Below are 27,642 nucleotides of genomic sequence, written 5' to 3'. Positions count from 1 at the left end.
AGATGCGGCCCTAAAAAGACAAAAAAAAAAAAAAAAAAAAAAAAAAAAAGACACACACAAAAGCCAGCAGACCGAGAAGGTGGCAAAGTGTCTCAAAAAACCATCTTCAGTCTGATTTCCGGCTCCTTTTAGATAGAGGAAGGGAAGGGGGAGGGGCCCACTGTGATGCCAACCAATGACTGAGCAGAATGACTAAGATCAATCACTAAGAGGTCCTTTGCTTAGGGGAGGGGCCGCTACCTATGGCTGGCTGATAGCTGCATTCATGCCTCCTCCTATTACAGAATCGCATGGAAAAAAAAAAGGCTATTTGTGTAAGAGCTAATTATGTATGCTTTATTTTTCATTGTAAAATTATTTCAGTTGTATAATTTAGGTAAAGAATCAGTCGAGGAAAAGATAACCGACAATTCCAAGTGCTTTTTTTTTTTTTTTTCTTCTTTATAATGTTACAGCATTTTCCTGGACTTAAGTGTGTTGGGTGATCATAAGGTGTGGGGCAAGGAATAATGAACAGACCAAGAAGCACTGTCACCAGTATTGTAATCTTATAATTCAATCTCAGTCTTGTAGTTCTTCTGCAACTCTGGGTAAGGCCTTGGACTGGTGCTTCAAAAGTTGTTTAGCTCCCCACTCCCATACACCTTAGGTTGGGGAGGGGAGAGTGAGCTGGGCTGGGCAGAGTTCCTTTTGCTGCTTGGGCTAAGACTCTGAGTAAAAATGTTTCCCCTTGAAGAGTAGATTTTTGTTGTGGAGAATCCACAGTGCATATTACACAAAGTTTACTCTTCCCCTCCTCCTGCCAGAATCACAAGGTTAGAGGATTTGCATGTGCACTAGCAGAGCTCCTGGAAATAAAACCTGTGAATACATAAGGGTCATTCCAAGACTGAAGCCCCATGTGTTTTTCATGCACACACTAATCCACACTCAGCCTCCAGCAACTCAATAAAATGACCATTTAAATATTCTTCACAGTTTATGGCTCTAGAAGCTTCTGTTCCAGCTAGGTAGAACTCATCTGTCACTCTTTGAATTTGTCTCTCTCTCCAGATTTCAGGGTAACAAGTTACCTTATATTGTCAGGTCTCCAATGAATCCAAAAAGAGTCACTGCTTTTTCAGTTTGTTCTTCCTTTTCTTGCAGGCACAGGAATAATGACATACAAGCTCTTTACATACTGGAGTTTAAACACTGGGGTTCTGTAACCTGAAGACTTTTATGGCGGTGTTCACCAGGCTTCTTTTTATCAGATAGCATCTTCTCTATGAGCTCATTTACAAACACACAGTGCACATTCTAACACTGTCAAGGATATTTCTTTCATAAAGCTAAATATCTTTGTATACAGTACTACAGCTTTTGGTTTTCGGATGCTTGCTGTTTCAACCCTCTATGGATACATAAATACTCAACAGCTATGTTTATGGTTCCACTTTCATTTTGCAAATGCTCTCTGTACATACAATCAACCTAAGTGGGGATTGTCTAGTGGGTAAAAGATAAAAATGTCATTCCCCATCATGGACAGTCATTGTTTGGAGAATTATCAGTGATAATGATTATAGCGTTAAATATATGCCATTTGGTAAAATCACTGCCGTATGAAAATTACTTTGAACCGCATTAATGAAGAGCTATAAGACGGCAACTCATAGACACCAAGTAATTTCTGACAATCAAGGTAAATACTGCAAGAAGAGAATATTCCAGGGAGAAGGGTCTGTAAGAAGCATGCGTGTCATTTGCTTAATGCTGGGGCAGGAGGTACCATCTTAGTTATGAGCAAAGCAATTTTGAGAATAGAAGGCAGCTGTATTTTCAAGCTGTGTATGGAGTTCTGGTTTGTATGTCCCCTGTGAAAATGTTCTCTTGACCACCAGATCTTATGCACACTGTGCTTGTAAACATGTTCCATAAAATGGTTCATAACTTGTTTTTCAAGAAATGATCTGTGTCACCAATGACATTCATCTTTGGCATCTGTTTTCTGGTTGACCTGTGATGCCATTCATCTTGATAACTTCAGTACAGTGCTCTTTGCACTTGACTGTCCTGGCCACAGTGCAATTAGCAGCTGATCCCTCCCCTACTCACCATAACATCCAATATGAATTATTTTTCACTTAGAACATTATTTAAAATAGTGGCCAAAGTTGGAAGGGGGTGAGTATTGAAGTCATCCATAAATACATACCAGGGAGTTCCCTTGTGGCACAGTGGGTTAAGCATCCAGCATTGTCACTGTAGCAGTCGGGATCACTGCTGTGGCATGAGTTCAGTCCCTGGCCTGGGAATTTCCACATGCCACAGGTGTGGCCAAAACCCCCCCCCCACTCTTTGACATAAATCGCAGCAATATTTTTTTTAATCCATCCCCTAATGAAAATAAAAACAAAATAAGCAAATGGGACCTAGTTAAACCTTAAAGTTTCTGCACAGCGAAGAAAACCATAAAAAAAAGGAAAATAACCCACAGAATGGGAGAAAATCTTTGCAAACAAAGCAGTCAACAGGGATTGATCTCTGAAATATACAAACATCTCACGCCTCTTTAAATAATAATAAAAAAAAAACCCAGCCCAATCAAAAAGTGGGCAGAAGGTCTAATTAGACACTTTTCCAAAGAAAACAAAGAGCCCAAAAATACATGCAAAGATGCTCAACATTGCTAATCATTAGAGAAATGCATATCAAACTACCATGAGTTATTACCTCACACCAGTCAAAATGGCCATCATCAAAAAGTCTACAAATAATAAATGCTGGAGAGAGTAGGGAAAAAAGTGAACACTCTTACACTATCAGTGGTAATGTAAATTGGTACAACCACTATGGAGAACAGTATGGAAGTTCCCCAAAAAACTAAATATAGAATTACCATATGACCCAGCAAACCCACTCCTGGGCATTTGTACAGAGAAAACTGTAATTCAAAAAGATACATGCACCCCTATGTTCATTGAAGCACTGTTTACATTAGCCAAGATATGAAAGCAACCAAACTGTCCATCAACAGAGGACTGGATAAAGAAGATGTGGTACATATATACAATGGAATATTACTCAGCCATAAAAAAGCATGAAACAATACATTTTGCAGCAACATGGATGGACATAGAGATTATCATATTAAGTGAAATAAGCCAGGCAGAGAAAGACAAATATTGTAGTCTTTCATTTACATGCAGGACCTATTTTAAAAATGATTCAGAAGAACTTGTTTATAGGACAGAAACAGACTCAAAGATTTTGAAATCAAACTTAGGGTTACTAAAGCGGAAACTGTGGGGAAGATAGAAGGATGGAGTTGGCACATGCATGCTACTATAAAAAGGGGAGATAACTAGCAGAGAGCTACTATATAGCACAGGGAGGTTTACTCAATGTTCTCTAACACTCTATATGGGAAAATAAGAATAGATATGTGTGTGTGTGTGTATATATATTTGATTCACTTTGCCATAAACCTAAAGCTAATACAACATTGTAAATCAACTATACCCCAGCAAAATTTTTTAAAAAAATATAAAAATGTGAAAAAAAAAACAACAAATATAAATTAGGATACTATCATTAAGGCTTCACTTAGAACCTAAACTCTAAGAGTTATAATCTTGAAATTTATAACAGTTCTACCATCCATTTTCTAGTCTCAAGTAACAATATTCACAAATATTAATACATGTGAATGCTAAGACTGTTATGCAACACCAAGATATTATCTCTGTCCATTGTTATAGTACTTAAAAAATTACAATAGAGCTTTTCTCAAATTTTTTTATTAGAAAAAGCTGCCTTTCACTACATAAGGCAGTAGGAAGGAAGCAATGAATTTAAACAATGAAATACAGCCACTGCTTTATAATTTTTGTTCTCATGGAGTGGCAGCAGACTCCAGGGTGGCCCCCATCATCCATGCCCCCTGGTATTCATGCCTTGTCTGGTACCCTCCCCTCCAGTGTAGGTGGGGCTTATGAATGGCTTCTAATCAAAGATGACATGATGTATTAGATTATGTGTATATATTACAGAAGATTGTGATGTATCTTGCTAAGAGACTCCTTTTTCTATACTTGGAAATGCAAACTGCTATATTGTGAGTTTTCATGTAGAGAAGATCAAATAGCAAGGAGCTGAGGGCAGCCTCTATCTCAAAGCAAGCAGGACACTGAGGTCCTCAGTCTGGCAAACTACAGGGGAATGAATTCTGCCAATAACACTGTGAGTTAGGAAGCCTGTTCCTCCTCAGTTGCGTCTCACATGAGATCACCACTTGGCCAACACGTTGATTGCAACTTTGAGAGACCCTGAGGCAGAGGACTCGGCTAAGCTGTGCCCAGATTCTTGACCCAGAGAAACTGTGAGGAAATAAACATCTGCTGTTTTAGGCCCTTAACTTTGTAGTATTACCAAGTTAAGCAGAAGGTGATCGAATATACAGATTTTACCAGGTCCTTTTTAATTTAAAGAATGAACATAACTAACTCCTGCGATTGATTTTATTTATTTGTACTCCTATTGAATTTTGGCTCAGGAGTAGGAAAAACACCTAACACTTATTAAACTCTTCTTTTCACCAAGCACTTTATAGGCACTATCTTACTGAGTTTACTTTCCAGCATGGAAGATTCAGTTCTCATCATCAGTTATTAAATCAATCAATCAAGCACTCAATCAATCTGAAAATCATAATATACCTCCAGGACAGATAAAAAGAAAGCACTTAATTCTAAGAAACATCTGGTGGACTGTAAGGATTAGAATTCACAGAGCACAAAACTGTGCTATTAATAACACAGAATGCTCAAAGTGAGCAAAATTATAACAAATTTTGGCAAAATTATTAAAGACATAGACAACTGGCTATAAATCAGAATGGCATTACATCATCTTATTCAACCTTCTTTTTAGTACTGCACCCTCTGGTGCTGAGGCATATGGAAGTTCCCAGGCTAGGGGTCAAATCGGAGCTGGCCTGCGCCACAGGTACAGCCACAGCAACCTGGCATCTGAGCCGTGTCTGTGACCTACACTGCAGCTCACAGCAATGCTGGATCCTTAACTCACTGAGCAAGGCCAGGGATCGAACATGCATCCTCAAGGAAACTAGTAGGGTTCTTTGCTGCTGAGCCACAACTTAACATCCCAACCTTCTTAAGAGCATCAATTTAATGTCGAGTTTTTTAATTACATAATAAGTATAATCATTAAAAAGAGGATGAAAAATAGACATTTGCCATTTGCAAGTAGTTTGCAATGAGGCAACAATAACAGTGTACCCTTCAACAGGCAAAGATGAAATACAAGTTATCAAAACAAGGGTGCTTATTTCAAATCATGGATTTTTTTAAAAAGAAAAAAATAACATGTCACAGATCCAATAGGGAACAGAAAAATTTTGGACTATTGCTTTAACACCAATTTCCTGAATCAAGAGCAATGAAACATATTCATAATATATTGTTCAAATTTAATATATAGATTCCCTCCAAAACCAAGCAATAGGATTTTAGGGTACTATTGTGGTTGCAATTTAGTAATATTCAGGAACATATTTGGTTCTCCTGAAAGTACTGACATGACATTAAGATTTATTCAAATGTATTTTTTTTTAATTTGGAACCAATAAAACTTAGATTTTCTGAAATATTTTTATGTTACTATTGACTAGTTACATAGGCTCTGTTTCAACTTTATATGGCTTATTTGCTTTGAACTCAATTTTAACATATGGTTTTGTCTAAATCTACTCCATTGAATTTATTCTGATTTTTTAAAAAATAATACAATATTAGTATTTTCTTTCAACGCAATCATATTATAGCATTGGACTTAACAATAAATATTTCAATGTATTTATTTTATATTTTTATTTTTCTCCGAAGTTTTTAGAAATTTACCATTATTCTTGAAATTCTACACATATATCCATGCAATGCTGTTTTTAAGTGAATAAAACTGTTTCCCTTCCATGAAAATTGAAAGTATATATTCAAATTTTCCCCAGTATAAACATAATTAACAGGATTTAAATATACCTAGAACTTTTTCTTATTAAAGTGGGTCTCATATGCTGACAGATGATAATTAACTTACATTTTCCACGTGGCCTTGATTGTCCTCCTTTTACAAATGGGAGCTGTCAACTGTGAGATATTGAAATGACTTGCACTTGACCCTGCAGAGAGGAGGAAGCAGAGTCAGTAGGACTGGATCCACTGATTGTCAGATTCTAAAACTAATCTTTCTTTAAGAGCAAAAATTAAGAGTCTTAACCACCGTAATACCCTATCTGTGGCTGCCTATGTTATTTTAGCTGAACATTGTTTTGTAAATATTAAACAGTCATTTTTATTTGTTTCTTCAGAAACTTCTCCTTGGTATCACCATACAAAGTATTTGAACTGAAAAGTAGTTCATTTTTCTATGTTTTGCTTCTTTATTTTGTATTTAGTGTTTCCTTGTGTTTGAAGTTCATGAGTAGGGTGGAAGGGAAGGGGTTAACATGTTCTCCCACTCCGAAATTACTACCCACAGCCCAAATCACAGCTTAGTTTCTCTCAAAACACATGTTTGCCATTTTTAATCACAGACTCAGTAATTAAGAATGGAATGAAAAAGAGACATGACTAAGGAGTAATTCAAATAAACAAAGAATTAAGATGTTGTGATATGTTTATAAAGACTAGAGACATCTGGAATATTCCAACTAAATAGTACAGATAATGCACTCTTTCTTTTAATAAGGGCTTTGAGTACCATAAAATATCAAAATGCTTAAGGACCGCTGAGATCCTGTTATTTTTCCTTTGTCTTTTAGTATATGCCAAGTTCTGATTTTTTTTTTGCTTTATTCCAATTATATTGGGTTCACTACTTCTGACTCATTTTAGATTTTAATCTTCTTTATTGAAGAGAATCTATATTGTATCCAAATAGTGCTGTGTTAATCAAATCACCATGAATTAACGCTTGTTAAATGTGACTATTCACCTAGACCACTCTCTATTCAAAAGGAAGATGTTAAATAGGAGACATTCTGATAGCAACCATAGAATCTCTCCTTTACTTGCAAGAGAAATGAAAGTCAAATAATTTTTATCACCTGTAAAAATTTTATCAGCAGCCATTTACAGGAACTATTAAGCACCCCAGTTCTTTCAAGAACACTTAGGGAATTAGGTGCTGTCAGAATTATTGGGGGGTGATGGTGATAGAAACAGAAGTGCCCCACCATGGGCACTGTGACTTCTGCCACAATCAGCAAGGAAAAGAGGAGGCCACCACTGGAAAAGTTAACTTCATCAAGACACCGAAGTAACCGTGATCCAAGGGTTAGGAATTTGTAGCAGCTTCAAATGATATAATTGTTGTTCCTCTACACACATGGACTTGACACTGATACACTAATGTGGACCTACCTCCATGACTGTGCTGGCTGGCAGAGAAAGAGCTAAAATGAAGAGGGTCTCTGCCTATGTTACCTAACAAATGCTTGCATTTAAATAGAGGATCACTGCACACAGAACTGTGGATAAGACAGTGTCTGTTCCTCTTGTGGTGCAGCAGAAACAAATCCAACTACTATCCATGAGGATTTGGGTTTGATCCCTGGCCTTACTCAGTGGGTTGGGGATCTGGCATTGCTGTGAGCTGTGGTGTACGTGGCAGATGCACCTTGGATCCTGCATTGTTGTGGCAATGACGTAGGCTGGCAGCTGTAGCTCCTTTTTGACCTCTAGCCTGGGAACTTCCATATGCCTCAGGTGCAGCTCTAAAAAGCAAAAAAAAAAAAAAAAAAAAAAAAAAGAGTTTCTAGAACAATGCACAGTAGAGGCAGAGACAGGCTGAAAGGTTTGAGCAGAAAATGAATGTTAAGCCACAACACTTACCATAGTGTTTGATTTTTTTTTTTTTTAACATTTCTCATGGGGTTTTTTTTGTTTGTTTTTGTTTTTACTGTTAAGTATTCTCTTCTGAGCCCCCTAGAATCATCTTTGAGTACCAAATTTTACATTTTAGAAAACAATGTTTTAGACTGCAGCATCAAACCATTTATTATTGCTTTCCAAGATTATATATATATATTTAATTGTAGACCTACTATGTGGGATGAAATTGAGCAGACATTGTTGAATACTATCTCAATTTCAGGCATCATGCTAGATTCAGAAGAAAAAATAATTTATTTTCCCTGCCCTAGTGGTACTATGTCCATTGATACAACATAATTAGGACCAAGAAGTAGAAGGAAGAGCCAAGAAGAAATTAGAATTAAAGTTTTATGCATGCTTATTTAGTTTCTTGATAAAGCAGAAAATATATATAAAAGAAAGGTAGGTGCTTATAAAGAAAAACAAATGGATTTCACAAGAGCAGCAACAACCCAAAAATATATGAGACCCCAAATGTGTAAACTTACCACAAATATGAGTAATTTATTTTATAAAGCAAAATGAATAGCAAATTATGAAAAACATTATAGGAATACATGTTAAATGAAGACACCTTTTAATTCCCTTTAAAGAGACCAGGATTTAAGACGTCATATTTAAATGTACTTCTTTGTTGTGCTTGGAGGAGAACTCTGATATACTTTGGTTTCAGTTATAAAATGGTACATTATTTCTGGAAGGCAACTTGGCAATAATAAGGGTCAATAAAAGTTTAAATTCTTTAAAAAAAATTCTCTACTTTGACTAAACATGGCAGAAGCTGTGTCTTATTCACCAGTCTCTCTCTGTAGCTTTTAAAGTACCTGACACGTAGTTACTTTTCAATAAATTTTGAGGAGTAAGTGATGTTTATTAAAGCAGGAATTTTAATACCAAAATTCCCTAGAAAAATCCCGAAGGGCAACACTGAGGAATAATTAATAATATTTGGCCTATTCATAGAACAAAGTATTATTCATCCAATAAAACAATTTTTTTCTTTTATTGGCCGCCCTGCAGCATATGGAGTTCCTGGGCCAGGGATCAAATCCGAGCCACAGTTGCTGCCTAAGCCACAGCTGCTTCAAAGCTACATCTCTAACCCACTGTGCCCAGCCAGGGATCAAACCTGTGCCCAGAGCTTCCAAGAAGCTGCCAATCCTGTTGTGCCACAGTGGGAACTCCCCAATGAAAAAATATTTATAAAAAATTATAATAGCTAAGGAATGCTCATCTAGCATAATACAAAATAAGGATGTCTTGTAATCTATATTTCATCATCTTGATAAAGTTAAAATAGAAAATAAAATGTTAGCTGTGGGTAAGATTATTCATTTTCTTAGAATCAACTCTTCTGGTAGGATTCTCCAAATTCCCCATACATCAGTTGATGATGGAAGTTACAGTTCAAATTGTTCCTTATTTTCAAATGTTAAAAGTCAAATGTTAAAACCCAGACTGAATATCACATCATTTTACTTAACACTTGTCCAACATGACAAATATATAAACATATATATGTATGTGTGTGTGTGTGTGTGTATAGTATCTATTTTCTTATTTCTCTTCATATTCTAGCATGAAATTCAATGTCAGATTCATTTTAATGTTAATGCATTCATTATTACCCATATTAATGTGTTTTTAGTTTGAGGTAAATTGTGTACTTACACCTAATAAAGATTAAAATATGACCAACTCTTCCATGTTATATATTTTTTAACAAAAGAGTAGATTGTCACAAACAGTTGTTGGACTGAGCAGTTTCTCCAAATTATGGTAGGTAATTACAAGTTTGTGGCAAATGCCACAATATTCACAAACCTACTCTCACATTTAGTATAAGCAATTTCCATTCCAGTGGCTTTGCTCACATACTCACATGTACCATATTATGAAGGATTTTAAAGCTAACCCTTCATTTTGTTTCTCCCATAAGTGTGATGTTAAAAAATACGATTTTAGTTTCCATAATGTAGTTTCAGATTTATTTACGTACACTGGGGGTTCCATAATCCTTGGAAATTGAACCCTAGCCAGAAAAAAAATTGATAAACATATTATATAATTTTAACATATAATATAAAAAGGAGGTACAGATAATGGCAAAAGGAAAGCTAAGTACCAAATGGCTAGAGAAATTTTATAACAACTAGAAAGAATAAATGTTTAGAAAAAAATAGCTTCTGCTTTTACCCTATATTGCCTTGAGGCTATTCCTGCCTGTTGCTCTGCAGAAATTGGCAGCAGGGGCCAAGTGATCTCATGAAATAAGTGCATTCTGACCACTTGCCCTTAGGCAACTGAATATCCCTTCCTACTCTCTAAAATCCCTCTAGACTACAGACTACAATTTAAGGTGATCCTCACTTCCCAATCATACCATACCTCAAAGTTTAAAATTTAAGATTACAAACAGTCCTAAGGTAAAAAGAAAAGAAATGCAGTTGTTGTAAAACAGAGAAATTTTGAATCATATTCAAAATCCCGACTTTATACATGTATACATATATATGTTTAAAAAAATACAAATGGGGATCAATAATGGTCCTTTGGTAGTTTTCAGTACAAGCTTATTTCCTATGCTCTAAAACATGGTCAACAAATGACAGTCTGCAGGCCAAACTGGACCTGGTTCCTACTTTTGTAAATAAATTTTCACTGGAACACGGTCATACCCCAAAATATCCGTCTTATCTACAGCTTTAGATCACATTACAAGGGTAAGTTTAAATGGTGTGACAGAGACTGTCTGGCTTTCAAGCCCTAAAGTGTATATTATCTTTCCTTTTATAGAAAAAATTTGCCAGCCCTCACTCTACACTCACAGACTGAGTTCTGGTCTTTGATCCCTCCTCAGCACAGATAGACAATTAATGGATAGATAGATATATTTAGTATAAAATAAGAATTAAAATTCACTTAAAAATTAGTGAAGTAGAAATACATGGTTGGTATGCAAAAATATGGGTTGATATTAAGAACAAAAGATTAAACAGTGATCAACTGAATATGACTAAAGACCAAATTAATGAGTTGGAAGATTGAATTGAGGAATTTTCCCAGAAAACAGCAAAAAAAAAAAAAAAGCTAATGATACCTGACTTATGGATATGTACCAAATAATAAGTTTTCCCAAAGGAGGAAAAACAAATAAAAAAAGTATAATATTTGAAGAAATAATGGAAATAGACTTCCTATTCTGGTAATATGTCAGGCTATTATTTACCACTAAAACCCACTAAAATCACTAAGTTTTAAAATATTTTATAAAACATCAAAGAGCTGACATGACTTGGTAGTTAGGAATTACTATATGTAGTTTAGATAAGAACTCATAGAGGTAAACTCAACATTGAAGTAGCTTTTTGTCCTAACTTCACAAATATGAGCTTTTGTTTGTTTGTTTGTTTGTTTGTTTGTTTTGTCTTTTTGCCATTTCTTGGGCTGCTCCTGTGGCATATGGAGGTTCCCAGGCTAGGGATCTAATCGGAGCTGTAGTCTCTGGCCTACTCCAAACCCACAGCAACGCGGGATCCAAGCTGCATCTGCAACCTACACCATAGCTCACAGCAATGCCGGATCCTTAACCCACTGAGCAAGGCCAGGGATTGAACCCACAACTTCATGGTTCCTAGTTGGATGCGTTAACTACTGAGCCATGATGGGAACTCCACAAATATGAGCTTTGACTTTTTTTTTTTGGCTGCACCTATAGCATAGGGTATTTCCAGGGCCAGAGCCAGACACATGCCACAGCTGTAACCAGAGCCACAGCAGTGAAAACACTGGATCCTTAACACACTGAGCCATGAGACAACTCCAATTTTGATTTTAAAGGTGTGGTAAAGTGTGAAAACTAAGAGGAAAAGCCCAGGCTTCTCTGAGGGTGTGAAGTGTAATAGGAAATGTCTCCTGTTAAAGCTGGAGCTCCTAAAACCTAAGTTCAAGTTGAGATAACTAGTTTTCTGTATATCCAGATATACATAGTCACCCCCCGCCTTCTCCAAAAATCTGAAAATAAAATTGCCTTGGCAAGGATTAGACTGAGGTATGGAGAAGGGGGACTACATCCCTAAGAAGTTTAAGCCACAAGGAAGCTCTGAAAATCACATTACTGAGAAGGTATAGAAAAGAAATCCTCAAGTATATTCACCATATTTAATTATTCTATGATTCAACTTTTCAGGGGTTCCATTTTCACATTTAGCAGTTAGGATATGTATCATATCTGCTAAAGGCCTGGCAGCACTTGTGACTTAATCATCACTATATATGAACATCAAACATACAGTGTTTGCATGTTAGGAAAAAAAAAAAGTAAAGAGCTAAAATGGAGCTCTTTTTCAATAAGTGCTATACCACTTTGGGCTGGACTTTCAATGTGAAAAAGATCGAAGAGTGCTTTGTTCAGTTTGTTTTGCTTATACTTTCCTTTTTACACTTATAGAAGAATGACATAACAACAATATGAGTGTGAAAAATGCTTTAAATAAAAACCCAAATTGATGAGAAAGCAATTTTTATGGTTTACTTGGCAGTATTACTTAGTGATTTGTAAAATGTTGTTGCTTGTATACTCATGGCATATTAGCTTCAATGAAAGCAGTAGTTGTCACAGACTAGTAGTAACCCACGAGTAACTAATAGAAGCATAATCAGCTCTTCTTTACATGAGCACATTAATTTTAAGTCTCAAGGAGTATCACAAATAATTTGCCAATTAAAATGACAATTTCATATTCAAACATAACTAATGACACAAGGAAGCAATTTACAATAAGCTAAAATGAGCAATAAAAGTGGAAAGATAAACAGATGATTAAATATTTTTGATACTGAAATCTTCAGATATATATCTAAATATCAGTAACTATGTTTAACATGTTCAAAGGAATAGAAAAGCAAGCTTGAAAATATCTGTGGGGGATAGTTAATGTCAAAACATACCAAAATGTTAAGGTATGAGAATTCAGTGATTAAACTGATAATTAAATGTGTGAGATTAAAAGCAAGTTAGACAGACACAGGTAAAGACAGCATTAGTGAACTGGAAGACAAGTCAGAGAAAATAATCAAAATTAAGCATAGAGAAAATAAAAGAACATATACATACTACTATATACAAAATATATAAGAATAACCTACTGTATAGCACAAAGAAATCTACTTAATATTCTATAATAACCTATATGAGGAGAAAAGAATGGATACATGTATGTGTATAACTGATTCACTTACTGTGCACCTGAAATTAATTTACTTCATTTAAATTTCCTTTTTTTTCATATTTGCACTAGAATGGCATATGATGAAAAACTATGTCTAAATTACTCTAAAATAGTTTCAAATTTATAACTTTATTCTTAAAGAAAAATATTTCAAGAACAGGGCCAGTATAAAGTATTTCTACCAATGGCTACCATTCCAAAGGAAATTCAGAAAAATACATTTCAGGTAGAATGCAAGTGGTCAGGATAAAACACTTGTGGTAGAAGAAAGATTCAAATGCAACAAACTGTGTCAAATACATTACTGCCTTTTTAGAAATAAAAATGTTATACAAGACTAAAATTTAAAAAGAATTAAAAAGCAACACCAAATTAAGATGTAAGTTAAGCAGTAAATGAATGCATTTAAAATAGTTTGTTCAAGAAATCTTTTTCCATTGAATTATTTTAAACTTTCAGAAGAATCTATTTTGTAATTTTTTGAAGTAAAATGAAATTAGACAAAACAGAGCATATATCACCCAAAGTAGTGGCAAAAGTGATAGAAGTATCTAATTAATCAAGAATCAGGTAAGAAACACAGAAATAAACAAAAGATAAAACTAGAGAAAAATAGCAAAACACAAAATTAGAGAGGAGAAACAGAAATGTGAACAGGTCTATCAAATGTAAATAGACTAAAAGCTGCAGTTAAGAAAGAATAACGATTTTTTTAAAAGAAACTCAGATTGCATTTTGAAATATAATACTGTAACAAAAAGACTTTTAAAACATTAGGGTAGAGAGATAGGAGGTTAAAGGATAGGAAAAAAAATGTATCATGATAGTATCAAAGAATGCTGGTTACCTGTACTTGCATCAGACAAAAGTAGACTTTAATGGAAAGCACATTATTTGGGACAAAGAGATTCACATCTTAATTAGAAAAGGTTTAATCCATGGTGATAATATAAAGTATATATGTTTATAAATATATATTAAAATGTCGGCATAAAAAAAAAAAAGAACCGCTCATAACTACAAGGAGATTTAAATTTGCAAACATAAATACAGATTTAACGTCTCCATGCCTCTTTGGGGAACGATACTTAAAACCAAAAGAAAATCAGTAATGATACATAAAATGTGAATACCGTAATTAACAAACAGCTTAATGGATATGGACATAACACTGCACCCAAGAACAGCAGAGTTCACATTCTTTTCTGAGTGTAATCAACTTATTTGAAGTCTTGTTATAGGATAAGATCACCAATAGGTAGAGTTTAGAGAATGGATGGGGATAATTTGTCCCATGAGCCCTGTGATGCTACACAGTAAAACACCTGAGACTAAAAAGTAGTGGTGCATGAGGCAGGATGGCATCCTGGAAGGCATATGAGTAAAGTTAATCAAGGAGAAGGCAGTGATCAATTAAAATCTTGATAAAAAAATTGGTGGGTTGTTTTGTGTAAAATTGATTGAAGGGTTAAGAAGATTGGAGAGAAACTGGAGACTTCTTTTTATCACAGATTATCTACTTTGACTATAATACAATGAATAAATAGTGACAGAGGGATATAGATTTTGTGTGCCGGGGAAGTGGTGCAAGGCAGCCGGCTTGCTGAAGAAGAGGACTATTTATGACCCTACTCATATTTAGAGGTATATTTATATATTAATAAAAAATCTTGTGCTACAGAAGAAATATAAAATAAAGTACAAAATATTTAAATGTGGATAATAATGAAATCATTATATGTAGCATTTTGAAATTAATATTTTGTGGAGTAGAGTTAGTACAGTATGTTGAGGGAAACTTATAGTTTTAAAAATATTTATCAGGAAATAAGAAAATCTGAAATACTGAACTAAACCTTTAGCATAAGAAGTTGGAAATCAACAGAGCCAGAAATAAGAGTAAGATAAATAACATGGCTAAGGACAAAAATCTTATCTGGATCAATGACATAAAAAACCAGTTAAAGAACCAGTGTTAAACCCAACCCAAATCATTGTTAAAATCACATCTGTAATAAAAAATATGACATTCAGCCAATGTGCAAAAACTACAGTTTACTAATTTCAATTCCACACCCAAAAGTTAACCAATATTTAAACCCTTTCCCACTTCTGAAAATTGGCCATCTCTGAACTTCATGCTTCCCCAATCCTAGGATCAGTTCTCATCTTGCTCAGAAACACTGTATCCTACAAACAAAACTCTCTCTTATTTAGCTATCAGCTATCCAGTTCAGCTTCCATTCCTCACTACATATCCCCAAAATATGTCTTTCCATTTAGGGACAATCACAAGGATGTTCATTGCAAACTAATCTGTGATGTCAGGGAGTTGAAGGCAATCTGAATGTCTCCAACTGTATAAGCAGACAGGTTAAGAGTAATAGGTATACTCTTTACACTAAAGGCACAAGTCAGAAACAACAGTGTAGCAATACACATGGCAACATGTATAAACCTTAAAAATAGTGCCTGATGAAAAAGATAAGAAAGAGAATGAGACACATATACAATATAACCAATCTATTTATCTCAGTTAAAAACATGGGATAAATAATATGTATTTTGCAAAAACATGGAACAAAAAGTACACATTGAACTCACTGGAGTGTTTGGCTCTGGAGGTCCTGTAATGGGAAGGAGAAACCGTAAAGAGGAGAGGAGAGAAGATTAAGGCAAAATAAGGTAAGGTGAGCCAAGTATAGTAAAGAGTACAGTGCAACCATGGACTGGAGGGGAAAGATGGGAGAGGAAGGGAGAGGGGGGAAGGAAAGAGAGAAACAAGAATTCAGGAACTGGAAGGGAATGGAAAAGAGGAGAGGAGATGAGAAGGAAGAAGGGGAAAGAAAAGGGAAAAAACAGGGCGAGATAGAAGAGGAAAGGAAGAAGGGAGAAGCAAAGGAAGAAGGGAGGGCAAGAGAGGGGAGTAGAATCCTTTTCTGCTAACAAAGTTGCTAACATGCTATTAATTGTAGAGTATGATTTACCCTAACTTCTTCACCTAGGCTCTAAAACATGAAAAAAGAAGTATTTTCAAACATTTAGTGAAGTAATGATGGTCCTTATATACAGATCAGGACAACAAATTGTTACAAAAGCTGTTTGTTTTAATGTATACTCTAGAGTTCACATGTCTAGTTTATTTCACACTTGGATACAAAAAATACATAATTTTCCTCTACAGTCTACTAAAATAGATGAATATCTTCTCTCTTAGAAGCATATAATTTCAGGTTTATTGAAAGCTTTCAGTAAGTGATCTTTTTCTTAAAATAATCGAGGTTTTGATGGAAAAGCGAAAATAAACTTTGTTCTCTCAAACATACAATTTCTGTATGTTTTTACTTTTATTTTGTTGGGGGCATCTTTACTTTTTACCATGCATTGTCTTACTACAATTTCTGAAATCCAAGAGAGGTAAACTGAATACAATAAAGATTGTATTATTTGTCTTTTATTAAAATCATTTTCTGTTCATTCCTTAAATTGTGTACACAGATTGTAATTTTATGTGTAGATTTTATTTTTAAATGTTACTTTAATGTAGTTATTATGGAAGGCTTTCATTTATTTAAAAAACCATGTCATTGTCTAAATCATTTTGATAGTCCTTTTGCAGAACTGTTCAAAAAGTTATTTCATGTACCAAATATATACACTTTTTGCAATACTTTGTCGTATCTTGTTTTTAAAAATTAATATATATTATACTTCTCACTCCACAGAATGAATGATTTTCACCTGTTTTCCCAAATTAAATGCACTCAATACGAATTTAATACTATTTAGACTAAGTATGACTATAATCTCACAGGCTCTCCAAACAAACAATAAAACAGAAAAAAAAAAAGTACCCGATAGCCTACAAGTATCTAAATGTTTTCCTTCTATACTGTCTTACCTTAAGGACTGAACTGTGGTACATTAGTAAACAACAGCAACAGACAAGCAAGAAAATCCTAATATTCTCTTAAAACCACATATCATAGCCATTGCTTGTAAAACTGTTGGTTCCACTTTAGTTAAGCTACAAATCTTTGTGGGCTAAAAATACACCCAAATAATGTATTAAGATTGTGATTTATTGGCAGATATATGAGTTTTGAGAAAAGGCTTTAAAATGTCTCTCTTTTAAGAGCCTCCAATGCTTTCACAAGTTTTCAAGCTCTAAAAATACAAAAATGGTGAAACCTAATTTTCTTGCCTGTTTCCAAATCATCATATATTCGGAATACAACAACATATATAGTAGAGGAAAATGCAGAAGTGAATGCCCTAACCTAAACAAAGGAATTGGTGACAGCATTTTTAGAATTCATGTTTCCACCCACCAATTTTGTGTTACAGGCCATCTGCACCAGAGGACTTGAATTTGCTGTCTGGCCTACTAAAACTGACCAAGCACTTAAACGGTCTGAACCTAGCCAGAACACAGATTGGGACTTGAACCCACATGCCTGGACTCAAACCCAGCCTAAAGCCAGATTGGAACTTAAACCCACAGTTTTAAATTTGAGTTACTTACCCTGCGTTTGGACTCACCAAGTCTCAGGTTCTTTATGCCTCCACACAGAAGGAATTCAGCAAGAGACAAAGTGATAGGTGAGAAGCAGATTTATTAGGATAGGATGTTAGTAAGAGATGCAAGCAGGCAGGCAAGGAAGCTCTTCGAGGAGCTGGTGGGCCACAGTTTTATCATCCTAAGGGAGTGGGGGTTGGAAAGGCCTGCCTTTTCATTTCCGGGAGTAGTAGCTCTTCCTTGGTACCAGGTAAGGTGGTGTATTCAAATCAGCTGAAGGTGATCTTTACATTTTTGCCCTAGGTCTGACTCTGAATGCAGGCCTCAACCTTTCCCCCACCTAATGACCTGAGGCAATGCTTGCACCTCCACTAGTTAAGCAAGCCTGCCTTATTTTGATGGTTTTCTTTAATTTACAATGGGCTCCCAATATCTCCCAGGTTTCCCTCTTTATCTATGATCCCCTATTAGGATTTCTATAACCACCTGTGCCTACTCTAGCCCTATCACTATTGCTTAATTAATTATTATTATTTTTTTTTACTGTAAGGAAAGAAGGGTAATAGGAGACTCCTAAAGACCTTTTCTACTTTGCTACTATCCCTGCAAGAAGGAGGAATTATCCTTGTAACCAGATCCTTCTAGTCTCTGCATTTAATTTTAAGCAAGAAAGTGGACAACTAAAAAGCTGTAAGATTGATGGAAAACAGCAGAGGGCAGTATTTACTCATCGCTGAATCATCTCTGGTATCAGAAAAGTTTTAAACTTGGAGGGGTCATTGTGGCGAAAAGTAAAACACACGCCCTATATTTGCATTACTTGCCTTAAATTCTTATTTTCTAAACGGTTTCCCTTAAAGGATAAATAATACCTGATTTCTAGTCACTTTTTTCTTTCTTTGAAGAGCCGAATTGTACCACAAAGATTAGCTTCAGTAAATATCAGGGAAATTAATCTGAGTGCCTTGCATGGCAAGTGGCTATTTTTAAAATTTCACTCTATTCATTTCTATTTTTCTCATATATACCCTTTCTCAAGACAAAAAAAAAACAAAACAAAACAAAAAGAAACAAAACTTCATCAGGATTCCATTGGTTATAAAATGTCTGGGAGGAAATACTCCAACAGAGATCAAAATTCCAAACTTTGCAATAGGAAAAGATCTCCATCTTTCCAATGGGCTACCATTGTTATTGTTGAAACTCTAAGGTTTGGCTACTGGCACCTGGGATCCATTTGGGAAGGGAAACAAAACAAACAGAGTTCCCTTGGCTTTTCCTACAGGAAATCCAAAGTGCAGTCAGTACCTAGGCCTTGGTGTCCTAGTCACCTGACAGTGGGGGAGGGACAAATGGGGACAGGTTCAGGGTTGATCTCAACCTGGGCTGCAGTTAGCTCGCTCTGTAGACAGAGGAGGCATGAGGAAGATTTGGTTTGGATTCTGTCGGGTTGTATTGTAGAGCAGCTCCCTCCTCTCCCATCGCAAGAGAAGGGGCAGGAAACGGTTAAAGCAAATCTGCGCTTTGCATTCCCAGACAGGCTTTGCTTAATCCTTCCTCCCGCTCTAACAGACCCTCACCCCCCGCCTTTCTTTTATTTCTCTCGACCCCCTTACCCCTGAGTTATTACTAGCATAACAATCTAACGGTCTTCTCCCAGACCCCGCCACTAAAGTTATTTATCTGCAAACCTGACCCCACCCCCATCTATTCTGCGGCAGCCTTTTGCTGTTATTGCTGTAACGCCGGCCAAGATTTGACCAAAAAAAAAAAAAAAAAGAAAAAGAAAAAATCACCCCCCTTCCCAGCGCCTCCTACTCGCAGATCTCCCACACCCGACCGCCTACAGTCCTCCAGGAGGCTGGAGTGATTAGCATCCGGAGAAGCCAGTCGGAGGCCGAAAAAGTCCGAGAGCGCTGGCGGTAGGAGTGCCAGGCGGGGCTGCTTTAGCTCCGGCCCAATGGGGATGGGGCGAGGGAGGGGCAGTAGGTGACAGCACCAGGAGTTAGGGGGAGTCCGGGCGAACTAAAGTGCGGGGATCAATGAGTGGCGAGCAAAGTTTCTGTGTCTTGCTCTAGCTCGCGGTCTTCCCTCCCCCTCTGTTTGTGTTTCGGCGACGCGCTGTGTGTGTGTGTGTGTGTGCGTGTGTGTGTCTGCGCGCGCGCGTGCGGCGGGGAAGGGGCGGGGAGAGTGTGGGGGACCAGCCGGAGGTTGAGAGGGGCTCAAGGAGCTCCAGCTCCACAGCGGTACTAGCTTCAGCCGGGGCAGGCAAGAGGGAGAGCGCTGACAGCCGCCGTCCGAAGCTGCTGCGGGCGCTGCCACAGCCCAGAGCGGATTTCCCCGCCTACACAGCCACGGGTGAAGGAGAAAGGGGGACCAACCACCACCCCCGCCCCAAACAAAAAGCCTTGTGGATTACAAAGTGAAACTGACACAGGACAATAAAGGGAAAGGGCACGAGGTCAGGGGCGAGGCGCACTAGAGAGGGCTTCTGACTGGGGCCGCCGGAGAAGGATCCCCCTGGCATGGTTAGGGGAGGGGACTCGGGGACAGAGCGCTGCTTCTGTCCGACCCTGGCGAGGCCGAGAAGAAAGAGGGACCTGCGCTCGATTTGGATGTACAAATAATGGGTCGGCAGGCGTCCTGGCAGAGGTAAAAAAAATTAAAAATGCCGAATAGCGCTGGATTTTGCCTGCGCCTGACTACGGGCTCGAAGCCGCAGCAGGGGCGGCGGCGCCGGCTGGAGGAGAAGGGACGCAGCTGAGCGCTCCGGGATACCGGAGCCCCAGCGCCGCTGTGAGCGCTTGGAAGGCAGTTTTCTAGCTGCCCGCGCTCAGACCCCGAAGCCTGGGCCTCAGCGGCCACTTCTGCAGCCCTGTTGGAGGGGCGTTGCAGCCTTGTTCTTGAGGAGAGGGGATTCGAGGAAATCCCTCGTCTCCAGATTTTGGGAAAGGAATTCGAGAATCTCCCGGCTCCTCATCGACCCCTCCCCCGTGAGCAATTGTTCTTTCCACACACCGCTACGGACGTTTGTCCTTCCCTCTTCAGTTTCTTCGCTGTGGTAAGTTCTAAAGTTTCTGAGGACAATTGTTTGCAACTTCATTCCTCATTAACCTCAATCTCTCCCAACTCACATCCACCTGGGCGAAAACGCTGACTCTCCCGGATTCGAAAACAAAGTGAAGGGGGAAAATAGAGAAGGTTTGAGAAACTTTTCTGGGAACTCATCAACGCACAGGAGTGTCCGGAGGAATGCCTGCCGCTTTCCCCCAAGGCATCTCTCTCGCACTAAGCATCCAAATGGCTACCTTGATCCTTTTGCTGATGCGACTTGCTTCTGTTGGGCAGGAGATTCTTTGAAATAGCAGGGCTCTCCAAGCCACCGGCTGCATGTTTGCTGGGGCTACTTAATCCCCGTCATCGTCATCACTTTTTTGCCGTACCTCTTCCTTCTCTATATCACACTGTTCCAGGGAGCCAGGAACATGGACTTGGCAGCAGACAGGGCTCCTGGCCGCCCGTGGCTCCCGCTGCCCACTTTATCATTATTTCAGCTCCTTCGCGTCTTTTGGCTGCTGTCACTGCTCCCAGGGTCGGCCCGGGTCAGCGGGGCGGAGCAGCGCCAGGTGTTTCAGGTGCTGGAGGAGCAACCTCCTGGCACGCTGGTGGGTACCATCCAGACGCGCCCTGGCTTCACCTACCGGCTCAGCGAAAGCCACGCCCTGTTTGCCATAAACAGTAGCACCGGGGCCCTGTACACCACTGCCACCATCGACCGCGAGAGCCTACCCAGCGACGTGATCAACCTAGTGGTTCTTTCCAGCTCGCCCACCTACCCCACCGAAGTGCGAGTCTTGGTACGGGACCTCAATGACAACGCCCCTGTCTTCCCGGACCCCTCGATTGTGGTCACTTTCAAGGAGGACAGTAGCAGCGGGCGGCAAGTCATCTTGGATACCGCCACCGACTCGGACATTGGCTCCAATGGTGTGGACCACCGATCCTACCGCATTATCCAGGGCAACGAGGCAGGTCGCTTCCGCCTGGATATCACCCTCAACCCAAGTGGCGAGGGTGCGTTCCTGCATCTCGTGTCCAAGGGCGGGCTGGACCGTGAGGTCACGCCACAGTACCAGCTTTTGGTGGAAGTGGAGGACAAGGGCGAACCGAAGCGGCGGGGCTACCTTCAGGTAAACGTGACTGTTCAGGATATAAATGACAACCCCCCGGTTTTTGGCAGTTCCCACTACCAGGCGGGGGTGCCTGAGGACGCGACGGTCGGCTCCAGCGTCCTCCAGGTGGCGGCGGCGGACGCCGACGAGGGCACCAACGCGGATATCCGCTATCGGCTGCAGGACGAAGGGACCCCTTTCCAAATGGACCCGGAAACGGGGCTTATCACGGTACGGGAGCCCCTGGACTACGAGGCCCGGCGCCAGTACTCGCTTACCGTGCAGGCTATGGATCGAGGCGTGCCTTCTCTCACCGGGCGCGCTGAGGCGCTGATTCAGCTGCTGGACGTTAACGACAATGACCCTGTGGTAAAATTCCGCTACTTCCCTGCCACCTCACGCTACGCCTCGGTAGATGAGAACGCTCAGGTGGGCACTGTGGTGGCTCTGCTCACCGTGACGGACGCCGACTCCCCAGCAGCCAACGGGAACATCTCTGTGCAGATTCTTGGGGGCAATGAGCAGCGCCACTTTGAGGTGCAGAGCAGCAAAGTGCCAAACCTGAGCCTCATCAAAGTAGCCAGCGCCCTGGACCGGGAGCGCATCCCTTCTTACAACCTAACAGTTTCCGTCTCTGATAACCACGGGGCGCCCCCTGGCGCAGCGGTCCAGGCGCGCTCTTCTGTGGCAAGCTTGGTAATTTTCGTCAATGACATCAATGACCACCCTCCGGTCTTTGCACAGCAAGTGTACAGAGTGAACCTGAGCGAGGAGGCGCCCCCGGGAAGCTATGTGAGTGGAGTGTCTGCCACTGACGGTGACTCTGGTCTCAATGCTAATCTGCGTTACAGCATCGTCTCTGGTAATGGACTAGGTTGGTTCCACATCAGTGAACATAGCGGCCTAGTGACCACTGGGCTTGCTGGGGGCTTGGACCGTGAACTCGCTTCCCAGATTGTACTGAATATCAGTGCTCGGGACCAAGGGGTTCACCCCAAGGTTTCCTATGCCCAGCTTGTGGTAACGCTCCTGGATGTGAATGATGAAAAGCCAGTATTTAGCCATCCAGAAGGATATGATGTGTCTGTGGTTGAGAATGCCCCTACAGGGACAGAACTACTGGTCCTTGGGGCAACTGATGGGGACCTGGGTGACAATGGGACAGTGCGTTTTTCACTACAAGAGGCTGAGACTGACCAGAGGTCCTTCCGCCTGGATCCTGTGTCTGGGAGGTTGAGTACTATCTCCTCCTTGGACAGAGAGGAACAAGCTTTTTACTCCCTATTGGTTCTGGCCACAGATCTGGGCTCCCCTCCTCAGTCATCAGTGGCTCGCATAAATGTGAGTCTCCTGGATATTAATGACAACAGCCCTGTGTTCTACCCAGTCCAGTACTTTGCTCATATTCAGGAGAATGAGCCTGGAGGCAGCTACATCACCACAGTGTCTGCCACTGACCCAGACTTGGGTCTCAATGGAACTGTCAAATATAGTATATCTGCTGGGGACAGATCCCGGTTTCAGGTCAATGCTCAAAGTGGGGTTATTTCTACAAGAATGGCCCTAGACAGAGAAGAAAAAACTGCTTATCAGTTGCAAATAGTGGCTACTGATGGTGGCAATTTACAGTCTCCCAACCAGGCAATAGTAACCATCACTGTATTGGACACTCAAGACAACCCACCTGTGTTCAGTCAGGCTGCATACAGCTTTGTGGTCTTTGAGAATGTCGCTCTGGGATATCATGTGGGTAGTGTGTCTGCATCCACCATGGACCTCAATTCCAACATCAGTTATCTCATTACTACTGGGGATCAGAAAGGTATGTTTGCTATCAACCAGGTCACTGGGCAGCTTACCACAGCAAGTGTGATTGACAGAGAAGAGCAATCCTTTTATCAGCTGAAGGTAGTGGCCAGTGGGGGGACAGTGACTGGAGACACTATGGTTAACATAACAGTTAAGGATTTAAATGACAACTCTCCCCATTTCCTTCAGGCGGTAGAGAGAGTGAATGTGGTGGAGAACTGGCAGGCAGGTCACAGCATTTTCCAGGCCAAAGCTGTGGACCCTGATGAAGGTGTCAATGGCATGGTACTCTATAGCCTGAAGCAAAACCCCAAGAACCTCTTTACTATCAATGAAAGGAATGGTAATATTAGTCTGCTAGGACCCCTGGATGTTCATGCTGGTTCCTACCAGATAGAGATCTTGGCATCTGATATGGGTGTTCCCCAGCTCTCCTCTAGTTTCATCTTAACAGTTTATGTCCATGATGTAAATGACAACCCACCAGTGTTTGACCAGCTTTCATATGAGGTCACCCTTTCTGAGTCAGAACCTGTGAATTCTCGATTCTTTAAAGTGCAAGCTTTTGATAAGGATTCAGGAGCAAATGGTGAAATTGCATACAGCATTGCTGAAGGAAATACAGGGGATGCTTTTGGCATATTCCCAGATGGTCAATTGTATATAAAAAGTGAACTGGACCGTGAACTTCAAGACAGATATGTTTTATTGGTTGTTGCTTCTGACAGAGCAGTGGAACCCCTTAGTGCCACTGTGAATGTTACTGTAATTTTAGAAGATGTAAATGATAACAGACCTCTTTTTAACAGTACCAATTACACGTTCTACTTTGAAGAAGAACAGAGGGCTGGTTCGTTTGTGGGCAAAGTAAGTGCTATAGATAAAGACTTTGGGCCAAATGGAGAAGTGAGGTATTCTTTTGAAATGGTGCAGCCAGATTTTGAGTTGCATGCAATTAGTGGGGAAATTACAAATACTCATCAATTTGACAGGGAGTCTCTTATGAGGCGGAGAGGGACTGCGGTGTTTAGCTTTACAGTCATTGCAACAGATCAGGGGCTTCCTCAGCCACTCAAGGATCAGGCCACGGTACATGTTTACATGAAGGATATAAATGATAATGCTCCCAAGTTTTTAAAAGACTTTTACCAAGCTACAATATCAGAGTCAGCAGCCAACCTGACACAAGTTTTAAGAGTATCTGCCTCAGATGTTGATGAAGGTAATAATGGACTCATTCATTATTCTGTAATAAAAGGAAACGAAGAGAGACAGTTTGCTATAGACAGTACCTCTGGTCAGGTGACACTGATTGGCAAATTAGACTACGAAGCAACACCTGCCTATTCCCTTGTCATTCAAGCTGTGGATTCTGGGGCGGTCTCCCTCAATTCAACGTGTACCTTGAATATTGATATTTTAGATGAGAATGACAATACTCCTTCTTTCCCTAAGTCAACATTATTTGTTGATGTTTTGGAAAACATGAGAATTGGTGAACTTGTGTCCTCTATTACTGCAACCGATTCAGATTCAGGTGACAATGCCGACTTACATTACAGTATTACTGGGACTAACAACCATGGAACTTTCAGCATTAGCCCAAACACTGGGAGTATTTTTCTTGCCAAAAAATTGGACTTTGAAACACAGTCTTTGTACAAATTAAATATAACAGCAAAAGACCGAGGAAGGCCTCCTCGTTCATCTACAATGTCAGTGGTTATACATGTGAGAGACTTTAATGATAATCCCCCCAGCTTTCCTCCTGGAGATATTTTCAAGTCTATTGTTGAGAATGTTCCCATTGGAACGTCTGTCATTTCAGTGACTGCACATGACCCCGATGCAGACATTAATGGACAGCTCTCCTATACAATCATTCAACAGATGCCAAGGGGCAACCACTTTGGCATAGATGAAGTCAAAGGCACTATATATACTACTGCTGAAATAGATCGGGAATTTGCTAATCTCTTTGAATTAACCGTAAAAGCCAATGATCAAGCTGTGCCTATAGAAACTAGACGGTATGCTTTGAAAAACGTGACCATTTTGGTTACAGACCTCAATGACAATGTTCCAATGTTTATATCACAAAATGCCCTTGCTGCAGACCCTTCAGCTGTGATTGGTTCTGTTCTGACAACAATTATGGCTGCGGATCCAGATGAAGGGGCGAATGGAGAGGTGGAGTACGAGATCGTCAATGGGGACACAGACACCTTCATTGTGGATCGTTACAGTGGAGACTTGAGAGTGGCTTCGGCGCTGGTGCCTTCTCAGCTGATCTATAATCTCATAGTTTCAGCTACAGACCTTGGCCCTGAAAGGAGGAAGTCAACCACTGAATTGACTGTCATTCTTCAGGGCCTTGATGGGCCTGTTTTTACGCAACCCAAATACATAACTATTTTGAAGGAGGGAGAACCCATTGGCACCAATGTAATATCAATAGAAGCAGCAAGTCCCAGAGGCTCTGAGGCCCCAGTGGAGTATTATATTGTTTCAGTCCGTTGTGAAGAGAAAACTGTTGGACGTCTCTTTACTATTGGACGACAAACTGGCATAATTCAGACTGCAGCCATTCTGGACCGGGAGCAAGGAGCATGTCTTTACCTGGTGGATGTTTATGCCATAGAAAAATCAACTGCTTTTCCCAGAACACAGAGAGCAGAGGTAATGATTTTGTAGTCACTTATGAATTCTTTTTTGATTTGTGGTTAGAAGGATCATTCTCTTTATATTTACTTTCTATAATGATTTACCTTTATTGTTTATTGTTAATTTTACTGACAGGAGCATATAAAAATGTTCTGTCACACAGACTGATAAGAAATACATAAAATTTAGCTCTAAGCCTGGTTGAAACCAAAAATGAACCAGTTTTTACCTTCTATTTCATCTCATACAATCATATGTGTAAGGCTAGGGAGAAATCTCTAGCCATTTCAGAAGTACAAAAAAGGATGCATTGACTTGAGGTAAATCACTACACTGAACTAAACGTCTCACAGTAAGGATGTCTACTAGAGGATGAGCAATTTCAGGCTTAAGAAACCTCTACTGCAAAGTGAAGAACTTTGGTAGAAATCAGCATGATAGCATAGCTTTCTTGGGGGTGTGGCGCTGGACCGACAGTTTACATCAGGAGGGTATTAACTTTCGAATCCTCAGCAGTCTTGGCAGTTTCTTTATAGACAGTGACTAATTTTAATGTGCTGAGCCAAGTTTGGGGAGATTCCTGATTTCATCTGCCTTCACATTTTAGGCACTGTCTTCTAACTTAGGGTAATCTTTTCTCTTGCCTCTTGAACTAAAGCGTGTAATGTGGTGTGAATGATCAGAGATTAGAAGCTGTTTCTTGAGACAAAACTGTGTTGTTCAATGCCATGGTATAGGCACACGTTGTTCTGTCTGTTGATGGGTAAGAAACTAGAGTTTCATAGCATAAGCCAAAAGAATTCCAAGCGTGGCCTTTCCTGGGGTATATTTTTGGCTATTACTATCTCCGTGTATCATTGATTTGCTTTTTAATTGAACTGCTTCCAGTGTTGTTTTGATAATCAACTAGAAATGATATAGCTATACTCTGAAAAGCTCATCTGCCCTTTCCTAAGTTCTCCTTTCCCACTCCCTTCAAAGACATTCTAGAGTCACTCAGCCAAAAACATAAAATATCAAATGTGGTTTGTGATACTTGGCAGTAACCCAGACACAACATGCTAGTGAAATTGAGGCCCATGTGTTTGTTTTCTTGCTTTCTTTTCTTTTTCAGAGAGGTGAGGGGTTTTTCTTCATTTGAAATGTTCATTTATTATTATTATCTTTTTGAATCCCCTGTGATTTTTTTTTGATAATAGCTAGCTATATCTCTTCTCTGGATGGAACAATATATTCATGGCTTAGAGGATGTCAGAGATAAAATTCTTAGATATAATTCTAAATGGAATTCAATTTTACCTTATACACAT

General features: G+C 39.5%; 1 protein-coding gene and 1 long non-coding RNA gene across 7 annotated transcripts in view; one reads left to right on the top strand and one right to left on the bottom strand.

Moving 5' to 3' along the window:
* Nucleotides 1-22,498, bottom strand: part of LOC106504728 (uncharacterized) — a 689,957-nt gene extending 667,459 nt beyond the window's left edge. For all 5 annotated transcript variants that reach the window (XR_014813074.1, XR_014813076.1, XR_014813075.1 and 2 more), the window contains exons 1-2: nucleotides 22,138-22,498; nucleotides 6,100-6,181 (exon numbers count right to left, since the gene is read on the bottom strand). This is a non-coding gene — a long non-coding RNA (uncharacterized LOC106504728). The remainder of the gene's footprint in view (nucleotides 1-6,099; nucleotides 6,182-22,137) is intronic.
* The window catches only part of FAT4 (FAT atypical cadherin 4), a 163,519-nt gene continuing 155,804 nt past the window's right edge, over nucleotides 19,928-27,642 (top strand). Inside the window, exon 1 of one of the 2 annotated variants that reach the window (XM_021101611.2) lies at nucleotides 19,928-26,347. In XM_021101611.2, the coding sequence (XP_020957270.2) occupies nucleotides 21,173-26,347 (5,175 nt within the window). In that variant the 5' untranslated portion in view covers nucleotides 19,928-21,172. The remainder of the gene's footprint in view (nucleotides 26,348-27,642) is intronic. The other variant, XM_084972964.1, reaches the window with a different exon arrangement.

This window comes from Sus scrofa, chromosome 8 (assembly GCF_054392235.1).
Source record: "Sus scrofa isolate SSC_HxYL_T2T_F1_AM1 chromosome 8, Sscrofa_HxYL_maternal_Yorkshire_Landrace_v2.0, whole genome shotgun sequence".
Classification (NCBI taxonomy): domain Eukaryota; kingdom Metazoa; phylum Chordata; class Mammalia; order Artiodactyla; family Suidae; genus Sus; species Sus scrofa.
This window is presented reverse-complemented; position numbering and strand designations above follow the sequence as displayed.